Source organism: Cydia fagiglandana, chromosome 26, assembly GCF_963556715.1.
Source record: "Cydia fagiglandana chromosome 26, ilCydFagi1.1, whole genome shotgun sequence".
NCBI classification, from domain to species: Eukaryota; Metazoa; Arthropoda; class Insecta; order Lepidoptera; family Tortricidae; genus Cydia; species Cydia fagiglandana.
The window spans coordinates 9944143-9960922 of NC_085957.1; the positions used below are offsets into that span (position 1 = coordinate 9944143).

Below are 16780 nucleotides of genomic sequence, written 5' to 3' on the forward strand. Positions count from 1 at the left end.
GGGGAAATTGCCTCGAAAGTTCGGTCGGTGGAGACGTACCTCGCCCGAGGCAAATGCGGTCGTGAGTTTGTTTACACTGTTTACTTCGCCCGAGTCACGTCTACACGGACCGAGCTGTTTTGCGAGGCAATTTCGCGCGAGGCGGCTCGTTTTGTGTTGATCCACCTAATGGATTTGTGAACTGTATACCTCGCGAATACCCTTAAATTCGGTTTTTGTACAACTTGCGACTTTCTCTGTTATTGACGAATGTGTGGTGAAAAATGTCTTTTCACCACACCAGCTCGGAAAGGCTTACTTTGCACTTCAAAAAGATAAGAAAGTTGCATTTTATCTACATATGAGGCAAAGTTTGAGTTGCTTGTTCATGTTGGAATATTATGCAAATTTTGAGTTGTTTGTTCATGTTGGCTGATATAATAGACTTTTGAATGATGGTCTTGGATGATAAATATTGGATTTGATTTGGTTTGATTTTGTCTTACATTTAATATTTGCTTCTGGTTGGTGTGGTGAAAAATTTTGCGTTTTACAAGGTGGCAAAGTTGTTGTTTAACCGCTCGTGCTGATATTGAGACCCGAGGAAGCGAAAGATTCCAAAATTGAACCACGAGCGTAGCGAGTGGTTCGAAAAATGGAATCTTGAGCGTTGCGAGGGTGTAAAAGCACGAGGGTTAAACAAAATAACTATTGTTCAGGTAATCAACGCAGCCCGCGTGCTCGGCGCCCGGCCACGCTCCCGCGTCGCTCAAGAGAACGCCACCGCCTTTGCGCGCGCCTGGGAGCAGGCGGTGAAGCTGCTCACCGAGGCCGTCGACGATATCACTACCATCGACGACTTCCTCGCCGTCAGCGGTAAGGGTCTTGTCTCGTTCAGGCATTCTCGGAAGAGAGAGAAAATTGCCTCGCAAAGCAGTTCGGTCGGTGGAGACGCACCTCAACCGAGGCAATACGACCGCGAGTGTGTTTACACTGTCAGTGGGGAGACACTCCTGACTTCGGGCAAACTCGGCTCCGTTCGGCTCAGCATTACTCCGAGCAATTATTATGGCTGGCACAACTTGACGTCCCTTTGCGTGCACGGCCACAGATCAGATAATGACTTGAATTTTGACAAACATAAATAGCAGAAAGGGGTAGCATGATTCGTCCCTGAACCGCTGTCAAACTTCGGTTTTGTAAGAAGTTTCGTTTCTGTACGCTAGTACTATTACTTACTATGTGGCTCCGTGAATTCTAACAAGGTTACATATATAGGCGTGGCGTTCAAACTCTTTTTAACCAATATATTTTGTTTCCAGAGAACCATATCCTGGAGGACGTGAATAAATGTGTGGTGGCGCTGCAGGAGGGGGACCCGGACTCGCTCGAGCGCACCGCCGGCGCTATTCGCGGCCGCGCCGCCAGGTGAGACACAACTACCAGGCTACCTAGCCAAGGTGACAATCGCTTGCGCTACGACAACGAAACGCTTTGTGTCTCTATCACTCTTCCATATTCGTGCGACAGTGACAGTTACGTTTCGTTCGCTACAGAGCGTAAACGATTACCATGTTGGCTACGCACCCTGTTACGTTTGCTCGGTAGAAGTAGAAACATTTTTATCAATAGCCCCATACAGAACCACCGAAAATGCCTCGTGAAGTAACTGTGAAGACGTTCTCGCTCGGGGCATGGCGGCCGCCGTGCGTGCTTTTCTGAGCGAGGTCCCCACAGACCGTGCTGCCGTGCGAGGCAATTTCCTCGCGAGGCGGCTGGACCCACCTAATCGGGAATTCTTGGCAAAAGGAGCAAAAATTACCTAAAAACCAACACAATTGAAACTAACTAGATAAAAATCAGTGAATATCTGTTGTTTTTTAGTATCTTACCTCGTAAAGCTTAATTTACATATTCGTCACACTGATTAGAACCTGTCATGAACCAAATAAAGTAGCATTTCTTTTGTTTTATTGCTTTTCAAAACTAAACTAAATTCATTGGAATTTACTTATAGAAGAAGGTTCAAATTAAAAATAGGAAAACTTTGGTGGGCCTTACGAGGCTAAATATTCCTTTGTCTATGTCTATGCCCCAAAATACTAGTCTTTAATTCCAGTTCCATTCGCCTCTCAAATTGCGTGTCCTAAACTGTCGTTTTGCCAACAGGGTGTGCTCCGTGGTGACCCAAGAGATGGACAACTACGAGCCGTGCATCTACACCAAGCGCGTGCTAGAGGCCGTCACCGTGCTCAGAGACCAAGGTTAGTGCCTCATTTATCACCTAGAGGTGTCCCACGATTGGTACTCAAACTTTTTTCGTGACTGAACCCTTTTGGAAAGCGAAATATTCATAATTCATAATTTATTCATTGCTTTTATGGGTTTTATAAGGAGTTAAAATATTTACATGTTCCAAACATAAACCCCGTTGGGGCACAGCAATATACATAAAGACTTAAAAACTAATACTTAAAAACTAGTACTTAAAAACTAGCACACACTAGCAATTAACATAATTAAGAATTGTAATTAAGATACTCCTTTATATTGTAAAATGAGTTGTCAAATTTGACGGAGCCCGAAATTAAAAACTATCGTTCGTCGCCATTGAGCTGTGGACCTCACGAGACATAGAAGAGGTGGTTTATAATTTTTTCTCACGAGCCCCTACAGAGGCTTTGCGGAGCCCTAGTGCTAGTGCGTAGGAATTTCATGAGCTAGCGGATTGATTCGTGCTTCGAATTTGACGGAAGATGGCACATATAGATGGCGCCAGCATAGCTTTAGCTCTACGAGATTTGGCTTAAAATACCGAAAAAAAAAATGAATAGGTAAATAAAAGAAGGTATTTATAAAATAAATTTATTAAAAAAAATCCAGGTATCATCACTATATACAAGGATCGGATGGCAGTGGCGTATTATATTATCTACAAAGAAATGACCTTTCGTCTTCAAGATAAAGAAGTGCAAAGAAAATATGTGCAATAGAAAAATATGACTAGAAGGTAAAATCAAGTTTGAGCATTAAACTCAAACAAAAGCTAGAAAATCCAACTAAAAATCACTAGAAACTCTTCAAAATGTAGTAAAGACGTAGTGCATAATTGTTTGCCATCGTATTTTATCGGAAACGTTCGTATTTGTCATGCTACTTCAGTCAACCTCAGTACTTTTTGTACCGAGACTGATTGAAATAGCAAGTCACGTTCGTACGTTTCCGTGAAAATACGATGGAAAATAATTTCATTACATCTGTATCTCAGTATTCATATCATACGGACATACAAGCTTTTAAAAGTTAAAGTGATTTTTAACTGTCAAAACGTAAGGCGGTTCGTTCAGGTTGCTTAAGCTGTTGCCTCGTTCGGTCTCCGCACAATTGCCTCGCGAGGCAACCTCGCTGTAAGAGAGACGCGGTCACTTCACTTTGTTGTTAACTTAGTTTTCTGGTGGTGGGGGGTGCGCCCTGATGTACTCGAGGGCGCGGAGGATGGCCTCCGGGATCGGGGGAGGGGTAGGGAGGTGAGAGCCCTGTGAACAAACGAGACATATTAAAATATATTTAAAAAAGTTCAGAAAACAGTTTGAAATCACGAATGATGTATTTCTTCGAGACCACTAAGACAATGTTGTCTTAGAAATGTTGGAGGTAATTTAAAAGCTTAATAATACGCGAAACTCTGCGTAGGGGGCATCAGTACGACAATCCATTACAATCTGAGAGTCTCTATCACTCTTGCTTATTCGAGCAATAAAGAGACAGATAGCTAAATTTCGATTTTCGGGTTTCCCGGTAGGCCCTTGATACATCAATGTCATACTTTATTGTCTGTGAAAACTTGTCGAAAACTGTTTAAGGCACAGTATGTACATGTACAAGTAACTCTATGGTCTACGATAGGCGGTAGTTCTGCACTCTCAGAACATTGCAGTAATACCCCCTATTTCGTGGTCGTGACCTCATGTCTGAGGGACGTGACTCCTATGGGTTATTCTTCCTACCACTGCTCTCCAGGCCTCTCGATCTTCGGCCATCTGCATCAACGATCGACAGGCAACGGCCTGGAGCGAAGTCTGGGTACTTCGTGACTTCGCACCCCCTATTAAGAACCACCTTTTATATATGTCGATTAAAGACGGGTTATTACGGTTGGAACATACCTGAGGCTGGTAGCCGTTCTCGTTGGCGACGTACTGGAGCTGCACCTGCTCGCCCTCGGGGGTCTTCCAGCCGTTCTCACCCTGAATCTCCAAGGCGACGTCCTCCTGTCAATCAATCAATCAATCGTTTATTGAGAATAAGCGTTACACGTCATTTAACCTTTTCTGTTTAGCAAAATTTACATATCAAGGTATGGTACCAATAATTATAACAACTATCCTATGTCCTGTCCTGTGCCGGGACTGAAACTATTTCTATACCAAAATTCAAATCGGTTCAGCGGTTTAAGCGTGAAGAGGAGTTAAAAAAAAATGTTTACATTGTGTTTTTTCTTCTAGTGTAAATGTGATACCATAAATGAATTCAGCACCCCCGATTTATACGAAAATGGTACCATTGCTTGTTCCACCCTCATCATACGATTGGAAGTTTCTTAACTGATGCAGTTTTCATTCGTAACAGTAAAAGGACAACTTCTGCCTTGGTATTTGCTGTGCTCACAAAACGAGCCACCTCTATTTGCGAGGACTTGCGAGGCATCTCGAACGAGGCATTCTCGCGAGGCAACTCTTTCTAAACTACTTACACCAGCGCCTTTAAGCTGTCCCTGCGCCTGCCCCTGAATGCCGTTGTCAGTCTCGTACGCGTACTGGAAGTTGCCCTCGGGGCTGATGTCGGACTCCTGTCTCAGGATCTGGGCGTCGGCCTCGCCGCCGGCCTGCTTGAGGTGCGACACGTCCGCCGCCGCGAGCGCCACTAGGCACTGATACTGAACTGATATCGTTGTCAGTGTCATATTCGTAATAGAAGCTGTCCACCTCCTGCCCTAGTATCTAACGTGTTCACTAAACGAGTCACTTTTATCTGCAATAACTTACGAGGCATCTCAAACGAGGCAACTCGCACGAGGCAACTCGCACGAGGCAACTCGAACGAGGCAACACCTCGCGAGGCAGCTTAAATAGATTACTTACACCAGCGCCTTTAAGCTGTCCCTGCGCCTGCCCCTGAATGCCGTTGTCGGTCTCGTACGCGTACTGGAAGTTGCCCTCGGGGCTGATGTCGGACTCCTGCCTCAGGATCTGGGCGCCGGCCTCGCCGCCGGCCTGCTTGAGGTGCGACACGTCCGCCGCCGCGAGCGCCACTAGGCACGATACGATTAGGAGTTTCTGTAACACGGAAAAATTAAGTTTTGATATAAATTGGCTTACTTTTGATGCTAGTACGCCAAACATTTTGTATGAAACCTGAGATGAATAGCCTTTAGGCGTGGTTTGGACCCTTTTAGTAATTATAAACAATCGCCTAAACATGTATGTATGTATGTCAACTTCATTGCACATTTACATAAACAAAACAAACATAAAAATGTTATGTACAAAGGCGAACTTATCCCTAAAAGGGATCTCTTTCAGCCTTTGAGAAAATACAACAAACAACAACAATAAACATAAACCGTCGGGTGACAAGCAAAAGTCACTAAGTACCACCACAAGTTAATAGCCATTGTGAACCATGTTACTACTGAAAGAAAGTCGATTTTTTTTATTTTTTTTTTAGTATTTAGTGACTTTTGCTTGTCACCCGACGAAACAATAAACATATCGTCGGGAGACAAGCAAAAGTCACTAACTAACACCAATGAAATTATTGGACAATAAACCGTGTCACAAGTGTAATAAAGTGCATTGATACTTTAATTTTTTGATAGTACTTAGTGACTTTTGCTTGTCACCCGACGATATTACTAATACAGCGAAATCTCGCTAACTATGACCTCGATAAGGCGAAACCCTCGTTAACAATGAAGGATATTTACTTGCTTACACTTTCGTTTTCAATATACTATACATATTAAAATCATATCCAAATACGTAATAACACTGCCTTATACATCATAATCATCACGTGACCTCACCGGAATTCGAACCCCGTATGTTAGTGTTCAGTCATCTTAATGCCGAGTTACGTTAGAAATTTAGGATTTACGGACCGCGTTGTCTAGCAAGTATGATGAAAAAATACATTACGGCCCTAGGTTGAAATTTAGGATTTACGGACCGCGTCGCCTAGCAAATGTGATGAAAAAATACATTACGGCCCTAGGTTGAAATTTAGGATTTACGGACCTACCGACGTATAATACAGCCCAAGTCGAAACTTAGGATTTACGGACCGCGTCGCCTAGCAAGTGATGAAAAAATACATTACGGCCCTAGGTCGAAATTTAGGATTTACGGACCTTCGAACGCATAATACTACGAGTATTTATATTCTGTGCTTATACATCATAATTGTCATGTGACCTCACCGGGATCCGAACCCCGTAACCTTTTGACGGAGAGCGGTCAGCCTCAGGCATATTCATGAGTTATCTTAATGCCGAGTTACGAAACCGCTTCTGCGGATGAACTTAAGGTCAGGTTATGTTGACAGGCGGTAACGAGAGCGATTTAAGTGAGCGGGCAATACGGAACTTTATAACATCAATTAAATTCATATATTTAAGTAATAGTAGTAGCGTAGCTACTTACGATTTATTTTTTGCTTGAAGACTTCATTAAATTGATGATCGAGAGCAATTTATATTTTTATTTACTACAAAAGATAATTTCTTTAACAATTATCGGTCCACAATTATGGTAAGTAAATGTAACATTCTTGTCAATTTTGTGAAACAAACCGTTTACTTTTCTAGTTTTGGTGTATTCCCATTTGTCCCCGCCCCACGTGACCGCCGCCATACAAGAGGCGGGGACAGGTGGGAAGGGTTTATATGAATGCACCTATTCCCATTAGCGCCCGGCGGGGACAAATGGGAAAACACCCTTGAAACTTCGTAAATGACATAACTGAGACGGGCCAATTTCACGCTTGTTATCGTGTAACATTTAATTTGATAACCTTACGGTCAGTCAGGGCAATTGCAACTATGGGCAAATGCAAATACTCTTAAGCAGGCCACTGACGAGCCTTCCAAATGGATGCCGTTACAATAGATTCATCCAAATGGACGGCATCCTAATATTAAACATTGTACGTTTTTGACATGCACGGACCGATTTTGGATTGCAGCCACGCTATTTGGACTGTTGGAAGGCTCGTCAGTGGCGACCTTTAAAATACAAGAGTCTAAAGCTAAAGCCACTTATATACCAATGGGTGAACTGTCTTTTATCACTATTAATAAAATAGCGTAGGTACATACTAAGATGGACGCCACCCACAAGATGGACGGACCTTGTTAAGGCCGCCGGAAGACGCTGGATGCGGGTCGCTTCCAACCGGTACGAATGGAGGTCCAAGGGGGAAGCCTATGTTCAGCAGTGGACGTCTTATGGCTGAGATGATGCTGATGATGATCACATACTAAGTAGCGAAATGTGCCAATAATACATGTGGCTCTCAAGACAGACTTCTTGTATTTTTAGAGAAGTTGCTGGCTGACATTGCGGATTTCGGGAAGCAGACGTTTCTAAATCGCTTCCGCTCCGCTCGTCACTATATTACGGTCGCGCGCGGAGGCGTTTTGACCCGCCAGCTATGCGCTATGACGTCTCAAGGACTAGGTTCGATTCTCGGTAAAACTGTTACTATATTTACCGAACACACTTTAAATAAACTGTTTAATTACCTAAATACAATTTAAAATCAGGTTTTTATATGAAATCCGTTACCGTTACCGTTAACGGTATTGAATTCATACTACATCCCGACGTTTCGAACCCTTTAAGGGGCCCACTGATTAACAGTCCGCCGGACGGTATCGGCCTGTCAGTTAGAACACAATTTTGACAGTTCCGAACAACTGACAGGCCGATACCGTCCGGAGGACTGTAAATCAGTGGGCACCTTTACAGTGCAGTTTTTCCTCAGCTACCCGTTGACCACGAAAGCTGTAAAGGGTTCGAAACGTCGGGATGTAGTATGAATTCAGTATACGCGATATAATCCGTTTCAATACTTTTATTTCATAAATTAATCATACCGGGTGTGGCCTGTAATAAGTAGGGTTGCCAACTTTTTTTTGGTGGAATATACTATTTTCCAGAATAAGGCATCAAAAATATAGTACATTTAAAAAAAATATAGTACTTTTAGATAAAATACTAAATATAGTCGCACCAAACAAAGTCTGCAGCGGATTTGATAGCTCACGCAGTGTAAGTGTTATGTATACGTCATAATTTCATAGAAGTTTGAAGTTTAAAATGACACTTGCACTGCGTGGGCTATCAAAATCGCTGCAGACTTTTTACGTTCTGACTATATGAGGGTAATATACGTTTAATCGGAAATATAGAATTTTAGCGTACTATATATTTTTCCAAAAGTATATAGTACAGAGAGCCAAAATATAGTACAATACTATATAATATAGTACGGTTGGCAACCCTAGTAATACGAGCAAAAAATTTAACTGTAGGGTGTACAGTTGTTGAATAAAAGTGTCACCGTTTGAGGAGTGCAATCTATGTTTTAATTATTTGCTCATGTTACATGCCACACGCGGTATATCACAAAGAACATTAACATTATTTCTTATTCGTTTAAAATCTAAAAATAAATTCGGATTCCGTCTAAAAATATAACATCTGTTTGATTGCATAATGTTAATATTAATATTTATAATCAAATTAAAGATGTTTTGATGTCCTTGTCACGACCAAGGTTTTATAAATCGGTTATTTATTCATAATAATACTGGTTTATTTTGATGACGCGCAGTTGGTAGTGACCCTGTCCTGTCAGAGTTAGAGGTCGACAGTTCGATTCTAAGCATAGCTCTTTTAGGGTTCCGTACTCAAAGGGTAAAAACCTATTACTAAGATTCCACTGTCCGTCCGTCTGTTACCAGGCTGTATATTAGGAACCGTGATAGACAGTTGAAATTTTCACAGATGATGTATTTCTGTTGCCGCTATAACAACAGATACTAAAAAGTCCGACTCTCACTTGTCCGGTTTTTTTATACTCATTAGTCGTTATTAATAAAAGCCGGCCAAGTGCGTGTCGGACCACGCACAATGTAGGGTTCCGTGCCTTCGTACAAAACGAAAAGCCATAAAAGTAAAAAAAAAAAACAATAATACACCTACGTTCCAAATTGCATTACAATATTCCTAAAGTTTCCGAGTAACATGGCTGTGACATACGGACAGACAGGCATGACGAAACTATAACGGTTTCATTTTTGCCGTTTTGGCTACGGAACCCATGAAAACCGTTATGTTAGAATGTAATATTGGAAAGATTTAATATGTTTAATTGCAAAATTTATAGGGTAATGAAAAATGGGCTTTTAGCATCTGATTGTTTTAAATTAATAAGTGAATATTGCTTTGTTAATAATAAATAATTTTTGGACATCACATCACTTCTATTTATTTTACAAATTAATTTGTTTATTTTTAACTGTTTTGTACTAAGGGACATTAATGTATGTATATATACTTTATTGTACATATAAATAAAAACACGAGAAGACAGTTACAGAGTGAATTAAATACAACAAAGGCGAACTTATCTCTATATGGGATCTCTTCCAGTTAACCTTTGAGGAAATGAGTAGGACAGAAGTAACGATGAATGACAGACAAAAGCAAAAGTGTGCATAAGTAATTAAAATTAATGATATGCAAGTTATGAATACACATTACAAATTTACGTATGTTATTTTGATTAAGATTATTACTTTGAATACGTACCTAATAAATATCTAACAACACATTTCTGATCAACTACTAAGGCCCATTTGCACCATTTCACTAACCCGCGGTTAACCGGTTAAACCTGGAGTTGCCATGGTTACCAGTACAATTTGACTGTAAGTTAACCGTTTAACCGCTTAACCCCGAGTTAGTGGGATGGTGCAAGTGGGCCTAAGTCAAAAACCGATTTTTAAATCTTTAAACGTCCCATCACGTAAAAAAAATATTTTTTTTTACTTTTTCTACTAAAATTGTTTTTTATTTACTATATTCTGTCCTGCTAAGCCAAATAGCGTTATCTCAAAAGAAAATGGATTGCAAACTTACGTTTCTATTACTCAGAATTTTTTTTGAGATAGCTATACGGCTTAGGAGGGCAGATTAATATTGACCCCAATAAAGCGGTGCACTCACCATGTTTAAGCAGTGTGCACACTTGAACTGTGCCCCGTCGGTGTGCTCACGCCTTATATAGCGGAGATGCGCGCGCGCCGAGGTCACGGGCAATGAAGATTGGGATGGGACTTTGTTAATATAAACTTTACATGGATATACACTATACTCTGTGTCTGAGCTTTTACTTTTTGCCACTTTAAAGCCTATTAGGTTTCCGTACCCAAAGGGTAAAACGGGACCCTAAGACTCTGCTGTCCGTCCGTCCGTCTGTTACCAGGCTGTATCTCACGAACCGTGATAGCTAGACAGTTGAAATTTTCGCAGATGATGTATTTCTGCTGTTGCCGCTATAACAACAAATACTAAAAACAGAATAAAATAAAGGTTCAAGTGGGGCTCCCATACAACAAACGTGATTTTTGACCGAAGTTAAGCAACGTCGGGCGGGGTCAGTACTTGGATGGGTGACCGTTTTGTTTAAAGCCTTTTTTTGCATTATGGTACCGAACCCTTCGTGCGCGAGTCCGACTCGCACTTGCCCGGTTTTTTTTTATTCGGTAGACTAAAATGACATTTCATACTATGAAATGACATTTTATGTTCATACTATACTTCGTTTTTTTTAGCATTAGAAATTAGGTAAACAATCTTGATGTGTCTTTTAATTGAAAAACACATTTTAAAAATAAGTTACGACAAATATGTAACAATTATGAATCTATACGATCATTTATATTCTTCTGCTTTCATAAGTAATAGTTATTGATTTTTAAAAAGCGTTTTTCAATTAAAAGACATACCAAGATCACTTACCTTCTTGCAAGTTCTTTCTAATGCTAAAAAAAACGAACTATAGGTAATGTCATTTTAGTCTACGGAATAAAAAAATAGGCTTTATATATTGTGACCTTTTTTGGCACTACCCCGTTGCCAGAGAGGTTTTGGGATTATACTGAGCAACTTTTACTATGGGACCAACCGCGAAATCGCGAAAAAATTAATTACTCTCCCATAGAAAACAGACCAGCCAAAATGTATGACACAGTCAAATTTTTTTTTCGCGATTTCTCGGTAACTGGAATTCTTCTCCCGGGCAACTGGAATGCACTTATTTTGAGCCAATCTTTATAGGTATAAATACATAGAAAACACCCATGACTTCGTCTCCCTGACGTTATCCCGGCATTTTGCCACGGCTCATGGGAGCCTGGGGTCCGCTTGACAACTAATCCCATGATTTGACGTAGGCACTAGTTTTTACGAAAGCGACTGCCATCTGACCTTTCAACCCAGAGGGGAAACTAGGCCTTATTGGGATTAGTCCGGTTTCCTCACGATGTTTTCCTTCACCGAAAAGCGACTGGCAAATATCAAATGATATTTCGTACATAAGTTCCGAAAAACTCATTGGTACGAGCCGGGGTTTGAACCCGCGACCTCCGGATTGAAAGTCGCACGCTCTTACCGCTAGGCTACCAGCGCTTCGAAAACACCCATGACTCAGGAACAAATATTTGTGTTCATGACAAATAAATGCCCTTACCGGGATTCGAACCCGGGACCATCGGCTTCACAGTTCAAAGGCAGGGTCACTACCCACTATAGTTCGTTTTTTTTTAGCATTAGAAAGAACTCCGCAGAAGCAAGCGTGCAGTTTTTATCAGGCTCGTTAATTGTTAATAATTATTGAATTATCTAATGTAGCATGGTCAATATATATAATTTACTTCAAATTGTTACCGCTAAAAGTGCCAGATTTAGAACCACAAGCGAACTTCTGCGAAGTTCTATCTAATGCTAAAAAAACCGGGCAAGTGCGAGTCGGACTCGCGCACGAAGCGTTCCGTACCATAAAGCAAAAAAAAACGGAAAAAAAATGCAAAAAGAAAACGGTCACCCATCCAAGTACTGACCACGCCCGACGTTGCTTAACTTTGGTTAAAAATCACGTTTGCTGTATGGGAGCCCCACTTAAATCTTTATTTTATTCTGTTTTTAGTATTTGTTGTTATAGCGGCAACAGAAATACATCATCTGTGAAAATTTCAACTGTCTAGCTATCACGGTTCGTGAGATACAGCCTGGTGACAGACAGACGGACAGACGGACGGACGGACAGCGAAGTCTTAGTAATAGGGTCCCGTTTTACCCTTTGGGTACGGAACCCTAAAAACGGACTATAGGCGAGACCGGTCGTTGGGTAGTAAATATGACACATAACATGGTATAATGAGTATACGCCCTTATGGTGTGGTCTTTCGTCCTTACTCATCTTTCTCGTTGGAGGAAAGTGGCCACTTTTGTATTGTTTACGGACTCATTGGGCCCGACCTTGGCCACCGTATAAGTGATTACCTAACCCGTCACCTGCCGATAAGGAATCAATTGTTCATCGGAGATAACCCGTTCTGTGCTGATCCGATTGGCTGGCGAGTCGAGTTGTCAGCCACGCCAGCTTTCTAAGGCCCACTTGCACCATTCCACTGATCCGGGGTTAACCGGTTAAACCTAGAGTTACCATGGTTACCAGTACAATTTGACACTAGGTTAACGATTGAACCGCTTAAACTCGGGTTAGTAGGATGGTGCAAGTCTGGAAAAGCGCTGGTTGCCTAGCGGTAAGAGCGTGCGACTTGCAATGAGTTCTTCGAAACTTATGTACGAAATATCATTTGATATTTACTAGTCGCTTTTCGGTGAAGGAAAACATCGTGAGGAAACCGGACTAATCCCAATAAGGCCTAGTTTCCCCTCTGGGTTGGAAGGTCAGATGGCAGTCGCTTTCGCAAAAACTAGTGCCTACGTCAAATCAAGCGGACCCCAGGCTCCTATGTGAGTCGTGGTAAAATGCCGGGATAACGCGAGGAAGAAGAAGCGAGATGTAGAATGGTGCAAGTGGGCCTAAGACGGGCATACGCAAAATTGTCCCACTCCTGGGCAAATGCGTCTCCCCTTATTTCCACGACTCCCGATTTGGTGTTTGCTCCGGCCAATTATTTAGGAAGCGGTCCAGGTTATTCCGCCATCTCCGTTTGAGCCTGCCGCGTCCACGTCCAAGCTTTTCATTCCAAAAAGTTTATTTTTACATGACTGTCTGTGTGCGTGTGTCTGTCTCTGTGTGTGTGTCTGTGTGTGTGTATTTATAAGTTATGTTCTAGCTACACCGAATCGCTGGACTCCATTTGCATTCGCAACGTGAATATCACATCATTATACGGTTTCTTCATCGGCATGCTGCCATAAATACGGCGGTTAAGGCGCTGTAGGTACGAGTATCTTTCGATGAGTTATGTTGTCACGACACAAGTTAACTCATCAACATATTCCAAGCGATTTTGGGACAGTCGGGGCTTTATACCACGTTGCGCAAAATTTCCAAAATTTTCCGTAAATACAAAATTTTTTCACATGGAATTTCCTGAGAATTTCGAATACGACACAAAACTATGAGAATTTCCGAAATTATTTTATGTAGTAGACAGTTTTAGAAACTTTTCGACGCTACATTAGGATGCGCTTAGCAATTAATCCCAAAAATTGGCGTTGGCACTAGTTTTTACAAAACCGACTGCTAATATGACCTTCCAAGCCAGAGAAACTCCCTCACCGAAAAGTAGTACATAACTTTTAAAAATCTCATTGGTACGAGTCAAGGATTGAACCCGCGACCACCTGAATGAAAGTCTCACGCAATAATGTAACAAGTAAACTTTATTTATTTAAATATGCATAAATATTATGATGACGATCGTGTACTTAAAACTATTGTTTTTTTTTAGAAAACCTAAGATGCGCCTTAAACTGTATTTTATGAGTTTTAAACCAATGAATGTTAAATTGAAATATATAGACTCATTAAGTGTCGGCGAACATCTTATTTACATAAATATTATGATTATGAGTTTTTATTGATAGTAGTGCGACTCAGATCAATACAATTATAAAGATAATCAAATATATGTTAAATCCCGGTATACAGGACACCAAAAAATAAGTGCACTCCCGTTGCCAGGGGGGTTTTGAGATTATACTGAGCAACTTTTACTATGGGACCAACCCCGAAATCACGAAAAAAAATTTGGTCGTTTCACACATTTTGGCTGGTCTATTTTCTATGGGAGGGTAAATGCTTTTTCGTGATTTCGGGGTTGGTTCTATTCTAAAAGTTGCTCAGTATAATCCCAAAACCTCATCTTTTTCAATACACTTGCTCGCAACGTCGCAACGTGGAACTTATTGAACCGCTTTTAGGCTCATAGTTAGTGATGTACCGTCTATTGATTTGGCCGGCTAGTCGGCCAGATCATTAGTTTCGTGTAATTTCGGTTGCGATGCACTTAAAATAAATCGTTTTACCCCTGTCGTCGCGCTATTCATCTACCTAAAGGTAAAAAAGGTGGTAGTTAAAGCTGAAAAATAAAGAACCTAAGGCTATATTTCATTAAAAAACTGGACAATCGGACATAAGAAAGCGACCACACTGTCAATAATTCGAACAAAAGTTTTCGTAGGCACCCTAAATAGGAATTTGGGTAAAATAGGTGAAAAGCTGAGGTAAATATTTGCTGTTTATTTCTTTTTGCTCTGTTTTTCTGTCACTTATAAAGTGCCGACTAATCGGCCATTTTTGCCGACTAGTCGCCGACTAATCACCGACTACAAATGAGGCCGAATAGTCGGCTTTCCCGACTAGTCGGCGAGTAGTCGGTACATCACTACTCATAATATGACATTGTTTTTCAAAATTGGCAGGGTTTAATTTAGCGTATATTCTGACAGCCTTATGAAGGGTTAACCCAGGGGTCTCCAAACTTTTTGACTTTTTTTTTAAGCTTAGAATAAATTTAAAAGTGGAAAAATTACTGTCTTGAGTGAGACTTGAACTCACGGCCTCCGGATCGATACTCCAGCGCTCTGCCATCTGAGCCACCAAGACCTCATCCCCAGCCAGCAAATCTTTCCACCATATAGGTCAAGGGTTTTTTTTTTATATTGCGCCTTTTAGTTTCGCGCGGGCCACCGTCGGCGCCGAGGGGGTGGGCCTGGCTCCCGCTGGTCGGATTGGAACGCTTCGCGGGCCGGATTTGGCCCGCGGGCCGGGATTTGGAGAGCCCTGGATTAACCCATATTAGCATATTCATGTAGAGTTGTAGACAATGAATGACTCATTTTATGCAATAAGTTTTCTCAAAACGCGACCTTTCAAAATGACGGATGATACCTCGTTACATAACCGTTGCCAAAGAGGGAAACGTTACGAGTACCTCATAACTCATGGGCCTGTGAGGCAATACTGGTAGGCCCTTAAATGTAAACCTTGTGTCCCAGAGACCACAACAAGAAAATACTCCGTTACACACACAAGTAAATTATTAAGAGCCAACAGGAGTGGTAATTTCTCCATACAAACGTACTCGACTGTTTCCTCCGTGGGTTTTGAAGCTAGAGCAATGATTTTTTCAACACAGATTAATATTGTCAATATCTGTGTCCGACCGTTTAGCTTTTTTTTAATATTTTTGTTTTTTAAGGCGCTAGAGCCCTTCAAAAGTTTGCCTTTTGTACAGTGTATTTCCTTATGAGCAATAAAGATTAAATAAAAAAATAAAAATGGCCTAATAGACTATGCCGTAATGAGAAGCGTGGTATACAAAACTGATATCAATTAGCCAAAAAAGCAAAACGGTCCGACACAGATAATTTCATAATCTTTTAGATTTCCAAATTTGGTTACGATTGGTTAAGTTTTGGAGGACGAAACAGTCGAGTACGAAACCTCAATTTTTGAGATTTTTACGCAGGATTTTTCGCCTTGTCCTTATCGCACTAGTTTCAGGAGCCGCTTCCGTTAGCGAGACGGGTATATTTACCTAAAATATTTAAATCTCAGCTCCTGTTTCGTCTTAAATAACCTAAAACCCCCAATGCAATGAAACGCTGTCTTCCTCGCGTTGTCAATTCTAACAAACACAAACACAATTAGGTTGCGTCATATTATCACAAAATTCGTATAGATAGTCACCTCCTGTCTCCATCATCAGATCAGCTCGATGGTACCATGATATGTGACGTCCCACGGGTAATGGTACAGTCATCAGCAATAGTATCTTACAAAACTAGGGCCGCAAAAATATGTAACACGTTCTTATTTGGAGCGCAATAAGAGCGCGTCATATATTTTTGCGGCCCTAGTTGTGTAAGATACTATTGCTGATGACTGTACCTTATAGCGGTTGGCGCTTACGCTATTATTAACGCCGCTCCAATATTATTGCGGTGCTATGCGACGTAAGCGCTAGCCGCCATAAGGTACCTTTTCCCTTGGAACGTCATATATTGCATTGTCATCCAATTTACGTATGCACATTTTCAACTTCATCGGAAACCGGAAAGTGGGTCAAATTTAACTCGCAAAATTTGACCCGTATAAACATACATAGTTACATGCATTACAAGTTTAATAAAGGCTTAAACATCATTCAAACCTGATCCATCCAAATAATGGAGACACGAACGAGTAAACCATA

The 16780-nt window shown here is 41.2% G+C and overlaps 2 protein-coding genes across 2 annotated transcripts in view; one reads left to right on the top strand and one right to left on the bottom strand.

The window, feature by feature from the left end:
- The window catches only part of LOC134677465 (catenin alpha), a 77257-nt gene that overhangs the window by 11775 nt on the left and 48702 nt on the right, over positions 1-16780 (top strand). Inside the window, exons 12-14 of the mRNA XM_063535946.1 lie at positions 699-855; positions 1302-1407; positions 2149-2243. Coding sequence (XP_063392016.1) covers positions 699-855; positions 1302-1407; positions 2149-2243 — 358 coding nt within the window. The remainder of the gene's footprint in view (positions 1-698; positions 856-1301; positions 1408-2148; positions 2244-16780) is intronic.
- On the bottom strand, positions 3246-5381 carry LOC134677240 (larval cuticle protein LCP-17-like). The gene is made up of 4 exons (XM_063535672.1): positions 5025-5381; positions 4733-4915; positions 4146-4250; positions 3246-3515 (listed from the first exon to the last, which is right to left on the bottom strand). Exons 1-4 carry the CDS (start codon positions 5379-5381, stop codon positions 3423-3425), a joined length of 738 nt encoding a protein of 245 aa, XP_063391742.1. The 3' UTR covers positions 3246-3422.

What these genes read in the sequence shown, in the direction of transcription:
- LOC134677240 (XM_063535672.1), bottom strand. Translation starts at nt 5,381, where the DNA reads ATGTTTGGCGTACTAGCATCAAAAGTAAGCCAATTTATATCAAAACTT. An exon ending in TGCCTCGTTTGAGATGCCTC is followed by an intron (nt 4,916 to 5,024) that starts GTAAGTTATTGC and finishes ATATCAGTTCAG; the next exon opens with TATCAGTGCCTAGTGGCGCT. An exon ending in GACAGCTTAAAGGCGCTGGT is followed by an intron (nt 4,251 to 4,732) that starts GTAAGTAGTTTA and finishes ATTGATTGACAG; the next exon opens with GAGGACGTCGCCTTGGAGAT.